The sequence below is a fragment of the Ascaphus truei genome, chromosome 18 (assembly GCF_040206685.1).
Source record: "Ascaphus truei isolate aAscTru1 chromosome 18, aAscTru1.hap1, whole genome shotgun sequence".
NCBI classification, from domain to species: domain Eukaryota; kingdom Metazoa; phylum Chordata; class Amphibia; order Anura; family Ascaphidae; genus Ascaphus; species Ascaphus truei.
Window position 1 is genome coordinate 8248585 of NC_134500.1, and position 18535 is coordinate 8267119.

Sequence of the window (18535 nt, forward strand, 5' to 3'; positions counted from 1 at the left end):
TATGTATGTATGTCTTTATTTATATAGTGCACCATTAATGTACATAGCGCTTCACAGCAGTAATACACGTGACAATCATATAAATAACAAATAATGCAAATAACAGATCATGGAAATAAGCGGCTTCAGACATAAAAGTAACAGTTAGGAAAAGCAGTCCCTGCTCCGAAGAGCTTACAATCTAATTGGCTGAAGGAAGAACGTACAGAGACAGTAGGAGGGGAGTTCTAGTAAGTGTGTCTGCAAGGGGCCAAGCTTTATGTACCAGGTGTATAGTATTAGCCACGGTGCTACTCATAAAGTCATAATAATATTTTATGTAGTAATGATATATTTTAGAGGAAGATGAAGTTAATATATAAAAAATAGATATGTGCGCTCTACTATTGGGATATTGGGACACGTACAACGGGGTGGAAACGGGCATTATTATATTAGCTGTGGTAGGAGTGTAATGTAATTGTACAAGGGGGTGAACAGAGCCACATTTTCTATTGACAGAATAATGGTCATACTTCCTATTTATAGAACAATAGATTTATTGTAGGAAGCCTGTCTCTCGTTCTGCTTTCTTGGCAGGAATATTGCGGACATTGTTCTAAAATAGGGTCAGATTTCCCCGACTCTTAAATAAATGTAGATTTTTACAGTCACACAACGTTTTCTTTTTTTTAAGCCACTTCCATGGCCGCATGTTAGATATTTATCCCTAAGAATGGGAGACGTTCTTCTCCTCTTCACATGCGGTTAGTCCGGGTGGGGGTATGAGGTGTGTGGAAGCCACCTGGCTGTAACGATGGGAACACAGCCTTTATTTAATTCCCATAAGTGAGTGCCTCACATACAGACCCTCATGATAAGTCAGTGGGCAGCCACGTACGTACCTTCCCTCTGGATGCAGTAATCGATGCGGTATTTGAGGATGCGTCCATTGCGGAGCTCGGGGAGGAGTGGGTGCCAGCTGACACGGAGATCAGATGGGGTCTCACTGCTCAGGGACAACAATGGGGGCAGCAGCTGGAACTGGGTGGGGGGAGGGAGTGACACAGGAAGGTCAGGATGGACAAGAAGGACCCCATTAGGAATTCTACACTCTGATCCCAAACATTTCCCGACATCGACCTCACCCTCTCCTACCTGTGTCTGTGTATGTTCTAACTGTGACTCCCTCTAATATCTGCAGGATAAATGATACACCCATTCCCAATGAATAGGACCGCCATTCATTGATCAGGACTGATGTCTACTAATTGAGAGTCTTCCAATGGATGAAACTCATTCTTAGTGAGACTGCTTTTCATTAAGTAAGTCTCACTCCTAATCAATCAGACTGCCTTCCAATAAGTGAGACCGCCTTCCAGTAAGTGAGAATGCCTTCCAATAAGCGGGACCGCCATCCAATAAGTGAGATTGCCTTCTAATGAGTGAGACTGCATTCCAATAAGTGAGACTGCCTTACAATAAGTGAGACTGCCTTCCAATAAGTGAGACTGCCTTCCAATAAGTGAGACTGCCTTCCAATAAGTGAGACCACCTTCCAATAAATGAAACTGCCTTCCAATAAGTGAGATTGCCTTCTAATGAGTGAGACTGCCTTCCAATAAGTGAGACTGCATTCCAATAAGTTAGACTGCCTTCCAATAAGTGAGATTGCCTTCTAATGAGTGAGACTGCATTCCAATGAGTGAGACTGCTTTCCAATAAGTGAGACCGCCTTCCAATAAGTGAGATTGGCTTCTAATGAGTGAGACTGCATTCCAATAAGTGAGACTGCCTTCCAATAAGTGAGACTGCCTTCCAATAAGTGAGAATGCCTTCCAATAAGTGAGATCACCCTTCCAATGAGTGAGACTGCCTTCCAATGAGTGAGACTACCTTCCAATGAGTGAGACCGCCTTCCAATGAGTGAGACTGCCTTCCAATAAGTGAGATTGCCTTCCAATCAACAAGACTGTCTTCCAATCAGAGTGACCCTTTGGCGTCCCCTTCCTTTCCATTCTGTCTCTTGTACACCTTCCTTTTCTTAACCACCCCATTGTTCTGACTCCCTGGCTCCCATGCTTTCCCCACACCTACTGTGCCATATAACTATGTGCTGTATCACCATCCCTCCTCAGGCACCCTCTCTTCCCCCCCCCCCCCCCGACTCCTCAACCCCTGCTTTCCCTTAGCCCTGCATACACCCCAATGTGACCTCATCTCCTGCCCCCGTACCATCCTCCCAGGTCTGCACCATCACCGGCTGAGAGGTGCGACTGGCACCCAGCTGGGAATACGCCACCACGTAGAAGGTGTAACTGGTCCCGGGTTCCAAGTCTCTCACGTGGAGCTCAGTGGTGTCATTATTTACCGCAAACTGGTACTCCATGTTATCTGAGCCTGGGGCAGAGAGATAGCTGTTTATGCCCTGCTGAGAGATAGCTGTGTATACTAAGAAATAGTCATGTAGGTTTAGCATGATAGATAGCTTTGAATGTCATAGTGAGAGCAATAGATGTGCCGGGCAGCCAGTTCCTGGTCAGTGTGTGTTGAGCCTCTGGGACTTAATTACAGTTGGCGCCCAGTCAATACCAGACTTTGGGTACTATGCCAGGGCCCGGCCAATGGCTGTCCAGCTTTTGAAGGCTCTTTGCCGATCAGTGGATGCCAAGTCAGTAAATGCCCAGAGAGATACTGGTCAATGGATGCTTGGTCAGTGGATCCCCATCAGCGGACATACCACCTGTCTTGGTGTAGTGCAGCGAGAAGCCTATGACCCGCTCTCGGTTGCTCTCCGGCTGCTCCCAGCTCACAGTCACCGCTTTGCTGGACACTGGCAGTGCCCGCACATCCTGGGGTGGTCCAAGCAGACCCTCTTGCACCATCACATGCAGTTTCGCCATGGCACAGGCGCTACCCAGGCCATTCTCTGCCATGCACTGGTAGTACCCAGCATCCTCCAGGGCGATCTGCGTGATGACCAGACTGCCCCTGGCCTGGACCCTCACACGGCCATTGGAGGGCAGCACCCGTCCATTCCTCAGCCAGGAGATGGTAGGCTCTGGGTCCCCCTCTGCCCTGCACACAAAGCGGGCAGTGCCAGCCCGAGCGCGTTTAACAGTTTCCGGGGGCTGGGATATAATTGGGGGGACTGAAACATGGAAGGAAGAGAGAGAGAGAGAGAGAGAGAGAGAGAGAGAGAGAGAGAGAGAGAGAGAGAGAGAGAGAGAGAGAGAGAGAGAGAGAGAGAGAGAGGAGAGGAGAAAAGAGAGGGAGAGATAAATAAAGAGAAATCAGAGAGAAGGGAGGAGAAGAGAGAGGGAGAGAAGTCACCTGGAGGGATTAGTCTGGAAGCAACAACAATATAGAGAAAATGTTATATTGCTGAGTGCTTTCATATAACTGCATATTCATTGAAGGCTGGTAAGTGGGGACGTGTACTGTGAAGTATGGGGGGGGGGGTTGGCTGCTTCACTGTATCCATAACAGTTAGAATTGTGGTGACGCAAAAAAGGGGTCTAAGCATGGATGAATACAGCATTCTGATTGGTTAATGTTTAAGTGATGCACTTCCTGTACCCCAAACCTTCTCACCGAGAACGCGGAGCTGAGCAGAGGCGGTGACAAAATGGCGGGTGTGCGGCTTGTTGGCTCGGCACACGTAAATGCCGGCGTGATGGGGTTGGGAACGCAGGATCACAAGATTGGCCTCTCCCAACACGATGACATCAGAAGAGACTGGCTTCCCATCTGCAGGGAGGAGACGGCAGTTATATCACTTCCTGGTACAAACTGACATCACTTCCTGTTACACATTGATATCACTTGCATCACATCCTGTTAGAAACACACACCAATTACATAATTTTCTGCTAAAACTGGCATCGGTTACGTCACTCCCTGCTAGAAACATTAGCTTCCTGATAGAAAATGACATCAGCTAGATGGTTCAGGGTTGCCACCAGTCCGGGTTTGACCCGGAGACAACGGGTTTCGGCCATGTATCTCCGGGCTACGGGTTTACCTGGCGGCATCACGTTGCCATGACAACGTGGCGTCACGTGATGCCTCGGCGCCATAAGGCGTCCCGTTATCATGGAAAATTGACTCCATGTGACGCCACGTAGTGTCCATTGTCATGGCAATGCAGCGCCATTTGACATTGTGAAGCCACATTGACGGGATTTGCAGGGGAGGAGGCCGGGAGACGCCGCGGCTGCCAAAGGTAAAAGAAATAAATATATCAAGAAGATAAATGTGAAAAAAATTCTCTCCAGGTTAGTCTTCAATAGAAGGTGACAACCCTGGCTACACCACATCCTGTTGGAAACATATTTGTTACATCACATCCTGTAAGATGGCGGCTGTCCTTCACATGGACACACTGATTCGTTTGTAGGTTTCTCCTGACCCCAACTCACCCTCACTCTGTGCCCATGTGCAGTGCTGGCTATACGAGCAGCACAGAGCACTTACCCTGCCGAATCCAGGAGACAAGCGGGGCCACATCCCCCTCAGCTCTGCACTCCATCACTGCGCTCTGACCCGCCTCCACCGTCAGGTTCTGCGGGGCTCTGGTGATTGCCAGCTCCTCAGCCAAGTGTGCTGAGCCTGCACAGAAGAATGCAAAGGGAACTAATGTGAGGGACGGGGTAAGACTCCCGGTCACTCCTGGAAGCTGAGCTTCATGAATAAGGTTGTAGCCCAAAAATTCATTGTTGGAATAAATAATCATAACTTTGGCCCCAATGAGAGAGATTGGCCCCAATGAGAGAGATTGGCCCCAATGAGAGAGATTGGCCCCAATGAGAGAGATTGGCCCCAATGAGAGAGATTGGCCCCAATGAGAGAGATTGGCCCCAATGAGAGAGATTGGCCCCAATGAGAGAGATTGGCCCCGATGAGAGAGATTGGCCCCGATGAGAGAGATTGGCCCCAATGAGAGAGATTGGCCCCAATGAGAGAGATTGGCCCCAATGAGAGAGATTGGCCCCAATGAGAGAGATTGGCCCCAATGAGAGAGATTGCCCCGATGAGAGAGATTGCCCCGATGAGAGAGATTGGCCCCGATGAGAGAGATTGGCCCCGATGAGAGAGATTTGCCCCGATGAGAATGTCCTCCAATGGGTGACACTGCCCCAAATGACTGAGACTGTCCTCCAGTGACTGAAACTACGTTCAATTAATGAAACCGCCCTGTAATGAGTGAGACCACCTTCCAAGAAATGAGACTGCCCCCAGTGATTCAGACTTCCTCCATATAAGTGGCAGTTATTGACAGGGTTAGTGACCGTGCGGTGCCCATGTGACTGACGGCTCATACCTTGCAGCACAGACAGACGCTCCTCGTTGCTGTATCTTGTGCTCAATGTATTGGTGGCGGCACAGCGATAAGACCCTGCGTCCTCCTCCCGCACTCCGGAGATCTGCAGGACGCCGGAGGGAAGGGTGAGGAACCTACAAGTATAGAACAGAACGCTGTGAGTCTGCACAGGGGGTCCCCAACCACGGAGACCCTCATATCCCAGTGACAGCAACTTCTCCGGTCAGCGTCAATTAGAAAAAAATCAGCACTTTCCCATTACAATGCTATTTTTGGGGTCCAAAAGCCCCAAATCTTAGTGATTTCTGTCTTTAGAGGTTGTTATCTAACACACACAAGGGTCTCAGTGTATACGGGAACCCCAGGTCACATTGTGATACTGATCCAGCACTGGGTTTCTGTTCCCATTCCCTGGTCTGTTGGAAACTGCATTTATAACAGAGTGAGATCTGAAGAAAACCCGGCCTGGGCCATTATCACACGGTGACCTGGAGTCATTTGGATCTGTACCCTTAACAAGCATGGCAGTATCCTGCACCCAGCCAATCCGAATGGGCAACATCAATATGCTCCCTGTTTGCCGGCCAGGATGTGTCCTTGGCATACGTAGCCTCTGTGCTGCAAATAAAGCCGCCTGCAGGGCAATGAAGGGTTAAGTCTGCCGTCCTAGCATAAAACCCGGACTGACTGCAACCGTTTAGGGCACCAAGGACAAACCCTAAAGGAGAAGAGGGACAAAGGCGGCTGGACATGAATGAAAATACTCAGTACCTCTATATTAGGGGCGGCCAACTCCAGTACTCAAGGGCCACCAACAGGTCAGGTTTTCAAGATATCCCTTCTTCAGTGCAGGGGGCTGATTGAGCCACCTGTGCTGAAGCTGGGACTGATTGAGCCATCTGTGCTGAAGCAGGGATATCCTGAAAACCTGGCCAGTTTGGTGGCCCGTGAGGACTGGAGTCGGCCACCCATGCCCTGTGTAGTGCCGCTCGTTCATTTTCAGGTGAGTTTTTGCAGCTCCTGCGTTACCCACCTGTGCTGGGCAGGTAACGGTTCCTGGTCTCTCTCCCACGTGATCTCTGGATGGGGTAACCCGTTGATGCCGCATTCAAATCGTGCCAGGCTGTTCAGTGCCACGGTCTGAGGCTCGGGCTGATGGTGGAAGGGGGACAGACCTGAGGGGGGAAGAGGGGAGAAACAGATTACTAAAGATAATTACAAGGTATATCAGAGGTGGGAAACTCCAGTCCTCAAGGGCCAGCAACAGGACAGGCTTTAAGGATATCCCTGCGTCAGCACAGGTGGCTCAATGAGTCACCTGTGCTGAAGCAGGGATATCCTGAAAACCTGACCTGTTGGTGGCCCTTGAGAACTGGAGTTGCCCATCCCTGAGGTATACGCCCCCTGTCCCCATTCCTGTTTTCTGTATCAGGTGACGTCATCAACTTTCAGACTTTGGAAGAACGCGTGAAATCTCGCTTTGTCATTAACCCCTTCAGTGCCAAAGCAATGCGTCACCAGCCCCCCCCCCCCCCCCTGGCACTGAACAGGTGGAGACCTCAAATAGAACACAGGTGAACTTGTCCGCGGGATTGTAATCGTATAAACACATTACTGTGGCATAGCCCAACAAAAGATCGGCATGTAAAGACAAAAGAACCCTGATCTCTCCTCTTCCACCACGAATATTATTCCTCGTTACTGTCAGGTCATTAAACGCTGCAATAATGACACGAACCATCGTTCCACTATCTGTGGCATCCTTCACTGCCAATATATATCCATTATATATATCCATTCTGTTCCCCCCTGCAGTGTGCCAGTGAGGCTATGTACAGTATATATAGGGTTGCCAGACGGCTTCTCCAAAAATACTTGACCCACTGGTGAAAGGTGTGACACGTTCAAGACACACCCCTTTCACCATTCCATGCTGTTTCCTCCTCTCCTTGGTCCCACCCCCAGGCTCCTGACACTTCCTCCTGATTGGCTGTACTACCTAACAGCAGTTAATTAGGATGGAGGAAGCTGCCCAGCCGCCTAAGAGCATCCCTGCTCAGGGAAATCCTGCGGCCCCCCAAGCCAGTCAGGTCACACTGTTCAGAGAGGTAATACCGGTATAAACATACACACCTAGAGAGGTAATACCGGTAGACACATACACGCCCAGAGAGGTAATACCGGTATACACATACACACCCAGAGAGGTAATACCGGTATACACATAAACGCCCAGAGAGGTAATACCGGTATACACATACACGCCCAGAGAGGTAATACCGGTATACACATACACACCCAGAGAGGTAATACAGGCACATACACACCCAGAGAGGTAATACCGGTATACACATACACGCCCAGAGAGGTAATACCGGTATACCCATACACGCCCAGAGAGGTAATACCGGTATACACATACACGCCCAGAGAGGTAATACCGGTATACACATGCACACCCAGAGAGGTAATACCGGTATACACATACACGCCCAGAGAGGTAATACCGGTATACACATACACACCCAGAGAGGTAATACCGGTAGACACATACACGTCCAGTGAGGTAATACCGGTATACACATACACGCCCAGAGAGGTAATACCGGTATACACATACACGTCCAGTGAGGTAATACCGGTATACACATACACACCTAGAGAGGTAATACCGGTATACACATACACGCCCAGAAAGGTAATACCGGTATACACATACATGCCCAGAGAGGTAATACCGGTATACACATACACACCCAGAGGGGTAATACCGGTATGCACATACACGCCCAGAGAGGTAATACCGGTATACACATACACTCCCAGAGAGGTAACACCGGTATACACATACACGCCCAGAGAGGTAATACCGGTATACACATACACGCCCAGAGAGGTAATACCGGTATACACATACACGCCCAGAGAGGTAATAACGGTATACACATACACGCCCAGAGAGGTAATACCGGTATACACATACACGCCCAGAGAGGTAATAACGGTATACACATACACGCCCAGAGAGGTAATACCGGTATACACATACATGCCCAGAGAGGTAATACCGGTATACACATACACGCCCAGAGAGGTAATACCGGTATACACATACACGCCCAGAGAGGTAATACCGGTATACACATACACACCCAGAGAGGTAATACCGGTATACACACACATGCCCAGAGAGGTAATAACGGTATAAACACACACACCCAGAGAGGTAATACCGGTATACACATACACGCCCAGAGAGGTAATACCGGTATACACATACACGCCCAGAGAAGTAATAACGGTATATACATACACGCCCAGAGAGGTAATACCGGTATACACATACACACCCAGAGAGGTAATACCGGTATACACACACATGCCCAGAGAGGTAATACCGGTATACACATACACGCCCAGAGAGGTAATACCGGTATACACATACACGCCCAGAGAGGTAATACCGGTATACACATACACGCCCAGAGAGGTAATACCGCTATACACATACACGCCCAGAGAGTTAATACCGCTGTACACATACACGCCCAGAGAGGTAATACCGGTATACACATACACGCCCAGAGAGGTAATACCAGTATACACATACACGCCCAGAGAGGTAATACCGGTATACACATAAACGCCCAGAGAGGTAATACCGGTATACACATACACGCCCAGAGAGGTAATACCGGTATACACATACACGCCCAGAGAGGTAATACCGGTATACAAATACACCCCCAGAGAGGTAATACCGGTATACACATACACGCCCAGAGAGGTAATACCGGTATACACATACACGCCCAGAGATGTAATAACGGTATACACATACACGCCCAGAGAGGTAATACCGGTATACACACACATGCCCAGAGAGGTAATACCGGTATACACACACATGCCCAGAGAGGTAATAACGGTATACACACACACGCCCAGAGAGGTAATACCGGTATACACATACACGCCCAGAGAGGTAATACCGGTATACACATACACGCCCAGAGATGTAATAACGGTATACACATACACACCCAGAGAGGTAATACCGGTATACACACACATGCCCAGAGAGGTAATAACGGTATACACACACACGCCCAGAGAGGTAATACCGGTATACACATACACGCCCAGAGAGGTAATACCGGTATACACATACACGCCCAGAGAAGTAATAACGGTATATACATACACGCCCAGAGAGGTAATACCGGTATACACATACACACCCAGAGAGGTAATACCGGTATACACACACATGCCCAGAGAGGTAATACCGGTATACACATACACGCCCAGAGAGGTAATACCGGTATACACATACACGCCCAGAGAGGTAATACCGGTATACACATACACGCCCAGAGAGGTAATACCGCTATACACATACACGCCCAGAGAGTTAATACCGCTGTACACATACACGCCCAGAGAGGTAATACCGGTATACACATACACGCCCAGAGAGGTAATACCAGTATACACATACACACCCAGAGAGGTAATACCGGTATACACATACACGCCCAGAGAGGTAATACCGGTATACACATAAACGCCCAGAGAGGTAATACCGGTATACACATACACGCCCAGAGAGGTAATACCGGTATACACATACACGCCCAGAGAGGTAATACCGGTATACAAATACACCCCCAGAGAGGTAATACCGGTATACACATACACGCCCAGAGAGGTAATACCGGTATACACGTACACGCCCAGAGAGGTAATACCGGTATACACACACACACACACACCCAGAGAGGTAATACCGGTATACACATACACGCCCAGAGAGGTAATACCGGTATACACATACACGCCCAGAGAGGTAATACCGGTATACACATACACGCCCAGAGATGTAATAACGGTATACACATACACGCCCAGAGAGGTAATACCGGTATACACATACACGCCCAGAGAGGTAATACCGGTATACACATACACGCCCAGAGAGGTAATACCGGTATACACACACACCCAGAGAGGTAATACCGGCATACACATACATGTCCAGAGAGGTAATACCGGTATACACATACACGCCCAGAGAGGTAATACCGGTATACGCATACACTCCAAGAGAGGTAATACCGGTATACACACACACCCAGAGAGGTAATACCGGTATACACATTCATGTCCAGAGAGGTAATACCGGTATACACATACACGCCCAGAGAGGTAATACCGGTATACGCATACATGTCCAGTATTACCTCAAATTCTTACTGGACAGAGTATCCAAATACAGGACAGTCCAGTTCAATACTGGACACCTGGCCGCCCTATACTCTGCCCTTATTATTATATTGAGAAGCACTGGCAGAGAATGTGATTCCTTGGCTCTCATACGATTCTTCTATATAAATACAGCAACTAATAATAATGTGAAATTAAGAATATTTTGTCATTGACATTCTTCGACTCGCTCATAACAATGAATAAATATGGATATATTTAATAGGTGCAAGAAGGGAGCAGATGTCACGTGACCCACTTGCCAGTCTGACTGTGCCCGTTCGTCCCATCACAGCCCCGAAGGCGTTTCGTGCAGTGCAGAAGTAACTCCCCTCTCTGCTTTCCCTGGCATCCTGGGATATGACGAGTGACCCATTAGGAAAGATGCTATGGGGACCCTCCGTGTCCAGCTGCTTCCAATCCTTCCTCCAGGTGATATTAGCGGGGTCGTCCTTAGTCCCCAAGTGACAGTGCAAGACGCCGCCCTGGCTGGGCAGGAGGACGGTGTGTGTGGGGCCGGAGCGGCAGCTCAAGTCCAGGAAGATGCTCTGTCCTGCAATGGAACGCAAAGGGTCATTTCGGGAGGGGAGGGGGGGGGGTGTTCACAGGTTTTATTTACTGTACAGGGGGTGGCCAACTCCAGTCCTTAAGGGTCATAAGCAGGTCAGGTTTTCAGGATATCCCTGCTTCAGAATGATTGAGCCACTGATTGAGCCACCTGTGCTGACGCAGGGATATCATGAAAACCTGACCCGTTGAGGAGACTTGAGCCCCTTCCCCCTCCCCCCCAGGTCTAGAACACACAGTCTCATCTTTTAGAACAGGGGTGGCCAACTGCAGTCCTCAAAGACCGCTAACAGCCCAGGTTTTCAGGATATCCCTGCTTCAGCACAGGTGGCTCAATCATCCTCTGCTTCAGCACAGGTGGTTCAATGTTCGACTGAGCCACTGATTGAGCCACCTGTGCTGAAGCTGGGATATCCTGAAAACCTGACCTGTTTGGTGGCCCTTGAGGACTGGGGTTGGTCAGCCCCGGTGTAGAGGATAGCCATGCTGTGTGACAGTCACCAGGCCAGCGATAGGGACAGATGAGGCGACTGCCGGACAGAATGAAACTCGTCCTTCATAGCAACGTGCTGCGTTATAAAGGTCTCCCGAGTATAACTACACAAGTCTGCCCGTGCAGAGGACGATGAGCAGTTATAGTTTCTGGAAGGAGATCGAGTTTAGTTTCAGAAAGCTAGAGCAGCGTAGTACTACTCGGCACAATTTTATGCTGCAGGAGACGTACTTGTGCTGCTTTAACCTCTTTGCTGCCGGAGTGAGGGGAGGTGTGACCTGCCCCACGTTCAGAAGTTATAACCCACAATGGTTACCTGCTCTACCCACCTGTCTGAGAATAACCCTCCCACTGCATTGTGGGATTCCCTATAATAAACTACCCCTACGTGTTCTCTTCCTTCCAGACGCCCCCCTCCCATCACTCACTGTGCCTCCACCCCAGCCAATTAGAACCAAGCCTTCCGACATTAACCCTAACCCCTACTGCAGAGATCATCACAGGAAAACAGGACAGGCACAACATTCAGGAGAGGGTTCAAGAGAAGCCTGTCCCTAATCCGTATCACGTCAACCAAATGTCTTAACCTTTTCACTGCCAGAGAGGCCAACAGCTCACTGCTCTGCGTATAATACACATACACCTGGTTCCCTAATACAGGTACGTGCTCAATACAGGTACGCATTCCGTGACGCGTGTTGTTTAGACGCAAACATTGTATTTGTACCATGTATTATTTGTCATCTTCACTCTTTGCCCAGGACATACGTGAAAACGAGAGGTAACTCTCAATGTATTACTTCCTGGTAAAACATTTTATAATGAAATAAATAAAACAGGAACCCCCCCCCCCCTCCTCCTGTATTAGCTCCTGTAACCCTTTCACTGCCAGCAACCCGTGGCTTTGGGAGATAATACCGCTTGCTTTGCAATGCGTGGCAGGGAAGGAGTTAAGGATGGATTCGCTAATCACATCTGATTCTGAACCACGCGTGGGTCCAAGGTCCTCACGGCCCGTCCGGCAGGGAAGGGGTTACCGAGGATTTGTGCCCGGGGCAGAAAATCTGCCTTTTGCAAGCTGGGGGAGGTATATGGACAAAGTGCCTCTCTCTCTGATGAGCAGCATGGAAGATCTCCTGTTAAAAATTACCCGGTGAAACCTTGGGCCTCGCAAGGGCGGGGGCGAGCTTTGGACTCAGAGTATTTTTTATTCTTTATGCCACAAAACTGCAGAGAAATCAGCTGGGTTTTTTTCTCTCTCTTTTTGTGGGTGGTGGGGTACATAAAATGGCTGCCATTTTCTCTCACAGAAAGTAAGGGTTTTGCTGTCTCTTAATTAACCGCTTTACTACCAAAGGGGTCAACAGCGCTTTAAACGGGCAGTCCGACCTTGCAGGTCAAAATCTTGCCTTAAATCACTTTTCTATGTAATCAGCTCCTTAGAAATATCCAACCCCCGCCTGACTTATTTTTATCTTGAGAAAAATGAATATATATTGCTTTTTATTTTATTTTGTCGGGAACACTGGATTCAGGCATATCTGCGAGTTCAGTTCATGCGTCTAACGAATGACAGCTGCTTCATTACTAACGAAGAACAGAGCTCTGGTGACTGACAAACAGTCTTGTCACCAAAATGCACTAGGCAAAGATTGCAAGGAAAAATCTCCATCGCGTTTGTTTGCCACGGGAATTAAGTTTATAAAATGATTCAAAAAGACTTACACTTGTCCATTATTTTAATGTCAGTTAGCTGCATTTAACACGTCACTGTCCGTAGTGCATTTTAACATTGCTTTCATATGAACATCATACATGCTGCAGAAAGGTGTCACAGTCGCTGCAATACCTGACAGGGTTAATTCCCCGTCAGTGTGACATTTTTTTTAACACGCAGGGTCTCCGTATTTCATAATAACGGTTGTTGCAGCGGGACGTTACCGTCTCCAGCAGTTACGCGCTCTGTGATCAAAAGGGGATTACTGCAGTCTGTATACAGTTACACTTCAGGAGAATGCTGCAGCCACCTCTGGGGAGAAATCTCAGCAGCCGCTAGGAGACTGCACACTTGTAGCCAACCTGGAAACCTTAACCACTACACCAGACCTCCCTTTAGGGCAGGGGTCTCCAAACTCAGTCCTCAAGGGCTGTCACCAGGCCGGCTTTTATGGATATCCCTGTTTCAGCACTGAGCCACTGATTGAGCCACCTGTGCTGAAGCAGGGATATCCATATAAGCCAGTCTGGTGGCAGCCCTTGAGGACTGAGTTTGGAGACCCCTGCTTTAGGGGGATCAGGGACTTTGCTGAAGCATCATTTGGTGACAGGGTGTGTGTTTGTGGAAGGGCTGATTTGGAGAAGCTTAACCCCGGAGTTACAATAAGGGGTTGAGGATCCCCTGCCTCCAGGGGTGCGTGTGAATTTGGGCGGGGGGCTAAAGCACCCCTGATATTAGATATATGTCTGTGACAGGGATTCGTGTCTGCTTAATTTTAAGTACAGAACCTCAGTCACCGAAACGTAGTCTCTTTAACCCCTTAGAGCCGCAGGTGCCGGAAGAACGTCGCAGGTTCCTCGGGTTTGAAGATTGTGCCGGATCAGGACGGCTGTATATTGCCAAATTGTGAGCCGGAAAATCCATTGTATTTAGATCAATTCATATTCATCGCTCTGCTCATTTTGTTTTGGGCAAATACACGGCACAAGGTGTCCGGGCATGAACGGGTTAAAGTGTCAATATACCGTATCGGATTTCTAATGCAGAAATAGAGCAGGGGCGGACAACTTCAGCCCTCAAGGGCCACCAACAGGTCAGGTTTTATGGATATCCCAGCTTCAGCACAGGTGGCTCAATCGGTCGCAGCTTCAGCACAGGTGGCTCAATCGGTCGCAGCTTCAGCACAGGTGGCTCAATCGGTCCCAGCTTCAGCACAAGTGGCTCAATCGGTCCCAGCTTCAGCACAGGTGGCTTAGACTGAGCCACTGATTGAGCCACCTGTGCTGAAGCAGGGATATCTCTACTAGCTGGCCTGTTGGTGGCCCTTGAGGCCTGGGGCTGGCCACCCCTGATATAAAGTCATGTGTCAGTGTATCAATGGCAGTTTATCAAGGTGTCAATGGATTAATATATTATTAGTGTGCCAATATGTCAATATGTCAATGTATCAATATAGCAATGTATTCATGTGTCGGTATATCAAGGTGTCAATGTATTGATGTATCAATATGTCCGTGTATCATTAAAGTAAGCAGCTTGCTGTGTAACCTGTAGTCTGACCATCTCTTAGCATTTCCAATTTATTAAACATTTGGCGACAGACGGAAGCTCATATCTGCCCTGTGCAACTCCATATAACTCCTCCTCCAACGCCCTGTGTGACTCCATATAACTCCTCCCCCAACGCCCTGTGCATCTTCATATAACTCCTCCCCCAACGCCCTGTGCGGCTCCATATAACTCCCCCCCCCACGCCCTGTGCGGTTCCATATAACTCCTCTCCCAACGCCCTGTGTGGCTCCATATAACTCCCCCCCAATGCCCTGTGCGGCTCCATATAACTCCTCCCCCAACGCCCTGTGCGGCTCCATATAACTCCTACCTAAAAATGCCCTGTGCGTCTCCATATAACTCCTCCCCCAAAGCCCTGTGCGTCTCCATATAATTCCTCCCCCAACGCCCTGTGCGTCTCCATATAACTCCTCCCCCAACGTCCTGTGCGTCTCCATATAATTCCTCCCCCAACGCCTTGTGCGTCTCCATATAACTCCTCCCCCAACGTCCTGTGCGTCTCCATATAACTCCTCCCCCAACGCCCTGTGCGGCTCCATATATCTCCTCTCCCAACGTCCTGTGCGTCTCCATATAATTCCTCCCCCAACGCCCTGCGCGTCTCCATATAACTCCTCCCCAATACCCTGTGAGGCTCCATATAACTCCTCCCCCAACATCCTGTGCGTCTCCATATAATTCCTCCCCCAACGCCCTGCGCGTCTCCATATAACTCCTCCCCAATACCCTGTGAGGCTCCATATAACTCCTCCCCCAACGCCCTGTGCATCTTCATATATCTCCTCCCCCAACGTCCTGCGCGTCTCCATATAACTCCTCCCCAACGCCCTGTGCGTCTCCATATAACTCCTCCCCCAACGCCTTGTGCGGCGTCATACAACTCCTCCCCCAACGCCTTGGGCGGCTCCATATAACTCCTCCTCCAACACCTTGGGCGGCTCCATATAACTCCTCCCCCAACGCCTTGGGCGACTCCATATAACTCCTCCCATACGCCTGTGCAGCTCCATGTAACTTCCCCAACGCCTTGTGCGGCTCCGCGTAACTCCTTCCTGTACCAATGCGAGTGCAAATGGCTTTAATGCAGCAGACATTATCGTAACCCCTTCAGCGCTGCAATGCCCTGCACGCCCCTCTGGCATTGAAGGGTTAAAAAAAACCAACAAAAAAAAACCCCACCATGACACATTGATGCAGAGCGAGCCACACTCCGCGCGTGACACCAGTGCAGCAGCTCGCTACCACCCCACGGGGGGCGAGGGGACACCGCATTGCCCAGCGCGGGGGGTCAGCGGGGGTGAATCTCAGCGTGTCTCTCCGGTATCACATATAGATCAGCTTACCTGCAGCCACCAGGAGCCAGCCCGCCCAGCGCCAACCCCACAGCCAGGCCAGCCTTCCCAGCGCCATGTAAAGTGTGCAGCCCCCCCCCCCCCTCCCCAACCAAGGCTGCCTGCGCCCCCCCTCTCAGCAGCACGGGGATGCAGAGAGGGGCTCCCTCTCCCTCCAGTCAGACGCCATCTTGCACAAGTTTTTTTCTCTCTGTCGCTCTATCCTTTTTTTTTTTTAACCCTCTTTCTGTTTGTTTGGGCAGCTGCGAGCTCTGTGTCCCCTTACTGCCATCTATTGGTTCCTGTGCCTGGCTAAGGACATCCTTACTGTCTCATCCTAACAAAGGGGCTACCCCCCCCCCCCTCCTCTCCCTCCTCTCCCTCCTCCCCACTAATCACGGCAGGGGGAGCACATTTTCATTTGACGGGAATGGTGAAAGCGCAAGGGGAAAATATCTGGAGAGAACAAAGGGGGACGCTTTAAAGATGGCTGCAAAACAGGGGGGGGCGGAAGCGCAGAGAGTCGCGGTCGTGGAAAAGTAAAAATATATATATATATGCATTCGAGTTGGGACACAGTGGAAGGGCCCAGCCACGTCCCACGTGGGTTATTCATCATGTAGAGATATGTTTCATCGGTCCAGGCGGCAGGGCGGGGATGGAGGGGGAGGGGGGGACACACGGAGGGAGAGACACGGATATAGAAAGTGTCACAGATAAGAGAGGGGGGACAGTGACAAAGACTGAGCCAGTGACAGCGTGGCTCGAGGTGGCAGTTTTACTGCATCGATTACCCAACCGGGGTCTTGGGGGCCACGGAAAAAACAGGGGCCACAGAGTCGCTTCAGGAAACTCCAGTGCACAAGTGTAGGGAAGCGTGGGGTTATTAGAACACGGGAAGCACGTGGTTATTAGGACACGGGAAGCACGTGGTTATTAGGACACGGGAAGCACGTGGTTATTAGAACACGGGAAGCGCGTGGTTATTAGGACACAGGAAGCGCGTGGTTATTAGTACACGGGAAGCACGTGGTTATTAGGACACGGGAAGCACGTGGTTATTAGGACACGGGAAGCACATGGTTATTAGGACACGGGAAGCGTGTGGTTATTAGAACACGGGAAGCACGTGGTTATTAGGACACGGGAAGCACGTGGTTATTAGGACACGGGAAGCGCGTGGTTATTAGTACACGGGAAGCACGTGGTTATTAGGACACGGGAAGCACGTGGTTATTAGAACACGGGAAGCGTGTGGTTATTAGAACATGGGAAGCGCGTGGTTATTAGAACACTGGAAGCGTGTGGTTATTAGAACATGGGAAGCGTGTGGTTATTAGAACACGGGAAGCGTGTGGTTATTAGGACACGGGAAGAGCGTGGTTATTAGGACACGGGAAGCATGTGGTTATTAGGACACGGGAAGCGTGTGGTTATTAGGACACGGGAAGAGCGTGGTTATTAGGACACGGGAAGAGCGTGGTTATTAGGACACGGGAAGCATGTGGTTATTAGAACACGGGAAGCGCGTGGTTATTAGAACACGGGAAGCGTGTGGTTATTAGAACATGGGAAGCGCGTGGTTATTAGGACATGGGAAGCGTGTGGTTATTAGAACACGGGAAGTGTGTGGTTATTAGAACACGGGAAGCGTGTGGTTATTAGAACATGGGAAGTGTGTGGTTATTAGGACACGGGAAGAGTGTGGTTATTAGAACATGGGAAGCGTGTGGTTATTAGAACACGGGAAGCGTGTGGTTATTAGGACACGGGAAGAGCGTGGTTATTAGGACACGGGAAGCATGTGGTTATTAGAACACGGGAAGCGCGTGGTTATTAGAACACGGGAAGCGTGTGGTTATTAGAACATGGGAAGCGCGTGGTTATTAGGACACGGGAAGCACGTGGTTATTAGGACACGGGAAGCGCGTGGTTATTAGGACACGGGAAGCGTGTGGTTATTAGAACACGGGAAGCGCGTGGTTATTAGGACACGGGAAGCGCGTGGTTATTAGAACACGGGAAGCGTGTGGTTATTAGAACACGGGAAGCGTGTGGTTATTAGAACACGGGAAGCGCGTGGTTATTAGAACATGGGAAGCGTGTGGTTATTAGAACACGGGAAGCGTGTGGTTATTAGAACATGGGAAGCGTGTGGTTATTAGGACACGGGAAGAGTGTGGTTATTAGAACATGGGAAGCGCGTGGTTATTAGGACACGAGAAGAGCATGGTTATTAGGACACGGGAAGCACGTGGTTATTAGGACACGGGAAGCGCGTGGTTATT

The 18535-nt window shown here is 49.7% G+C and overlaps 1 protein-coding gene across 1 annotated transcript; it reads right to left on the bottom strand.

Moving 5' to 3' along the window:
* Positions 1 to 121: 121 nt before the first annotated feature.
* IGDCC4 (immunoglobulin superfamily DCC subclass member 4) lies at positions 122 to 16587 on the bottom strand. Its single transcript, XM_075575331.1, is given in 10 exon segments — positions 122 to 1008; positions 1010 to 1023; positions 2215 to 2379; positions 2720 to 3130; positions 3574 to 3729; positions 4456 to 4590; positions 5303 to 5436; positions 6336 to 6477; positions 10827 to 11120; positions 16260 to 16587. Coding segments are annotated over 10 exon segments (1665 nt in total). The 5' UTR covers positions 16327 to 16587; the 3' UTR covers positions 122 to 861.
* Positions 16588 to 18535: the final 1948 nt, after the last annotated feature.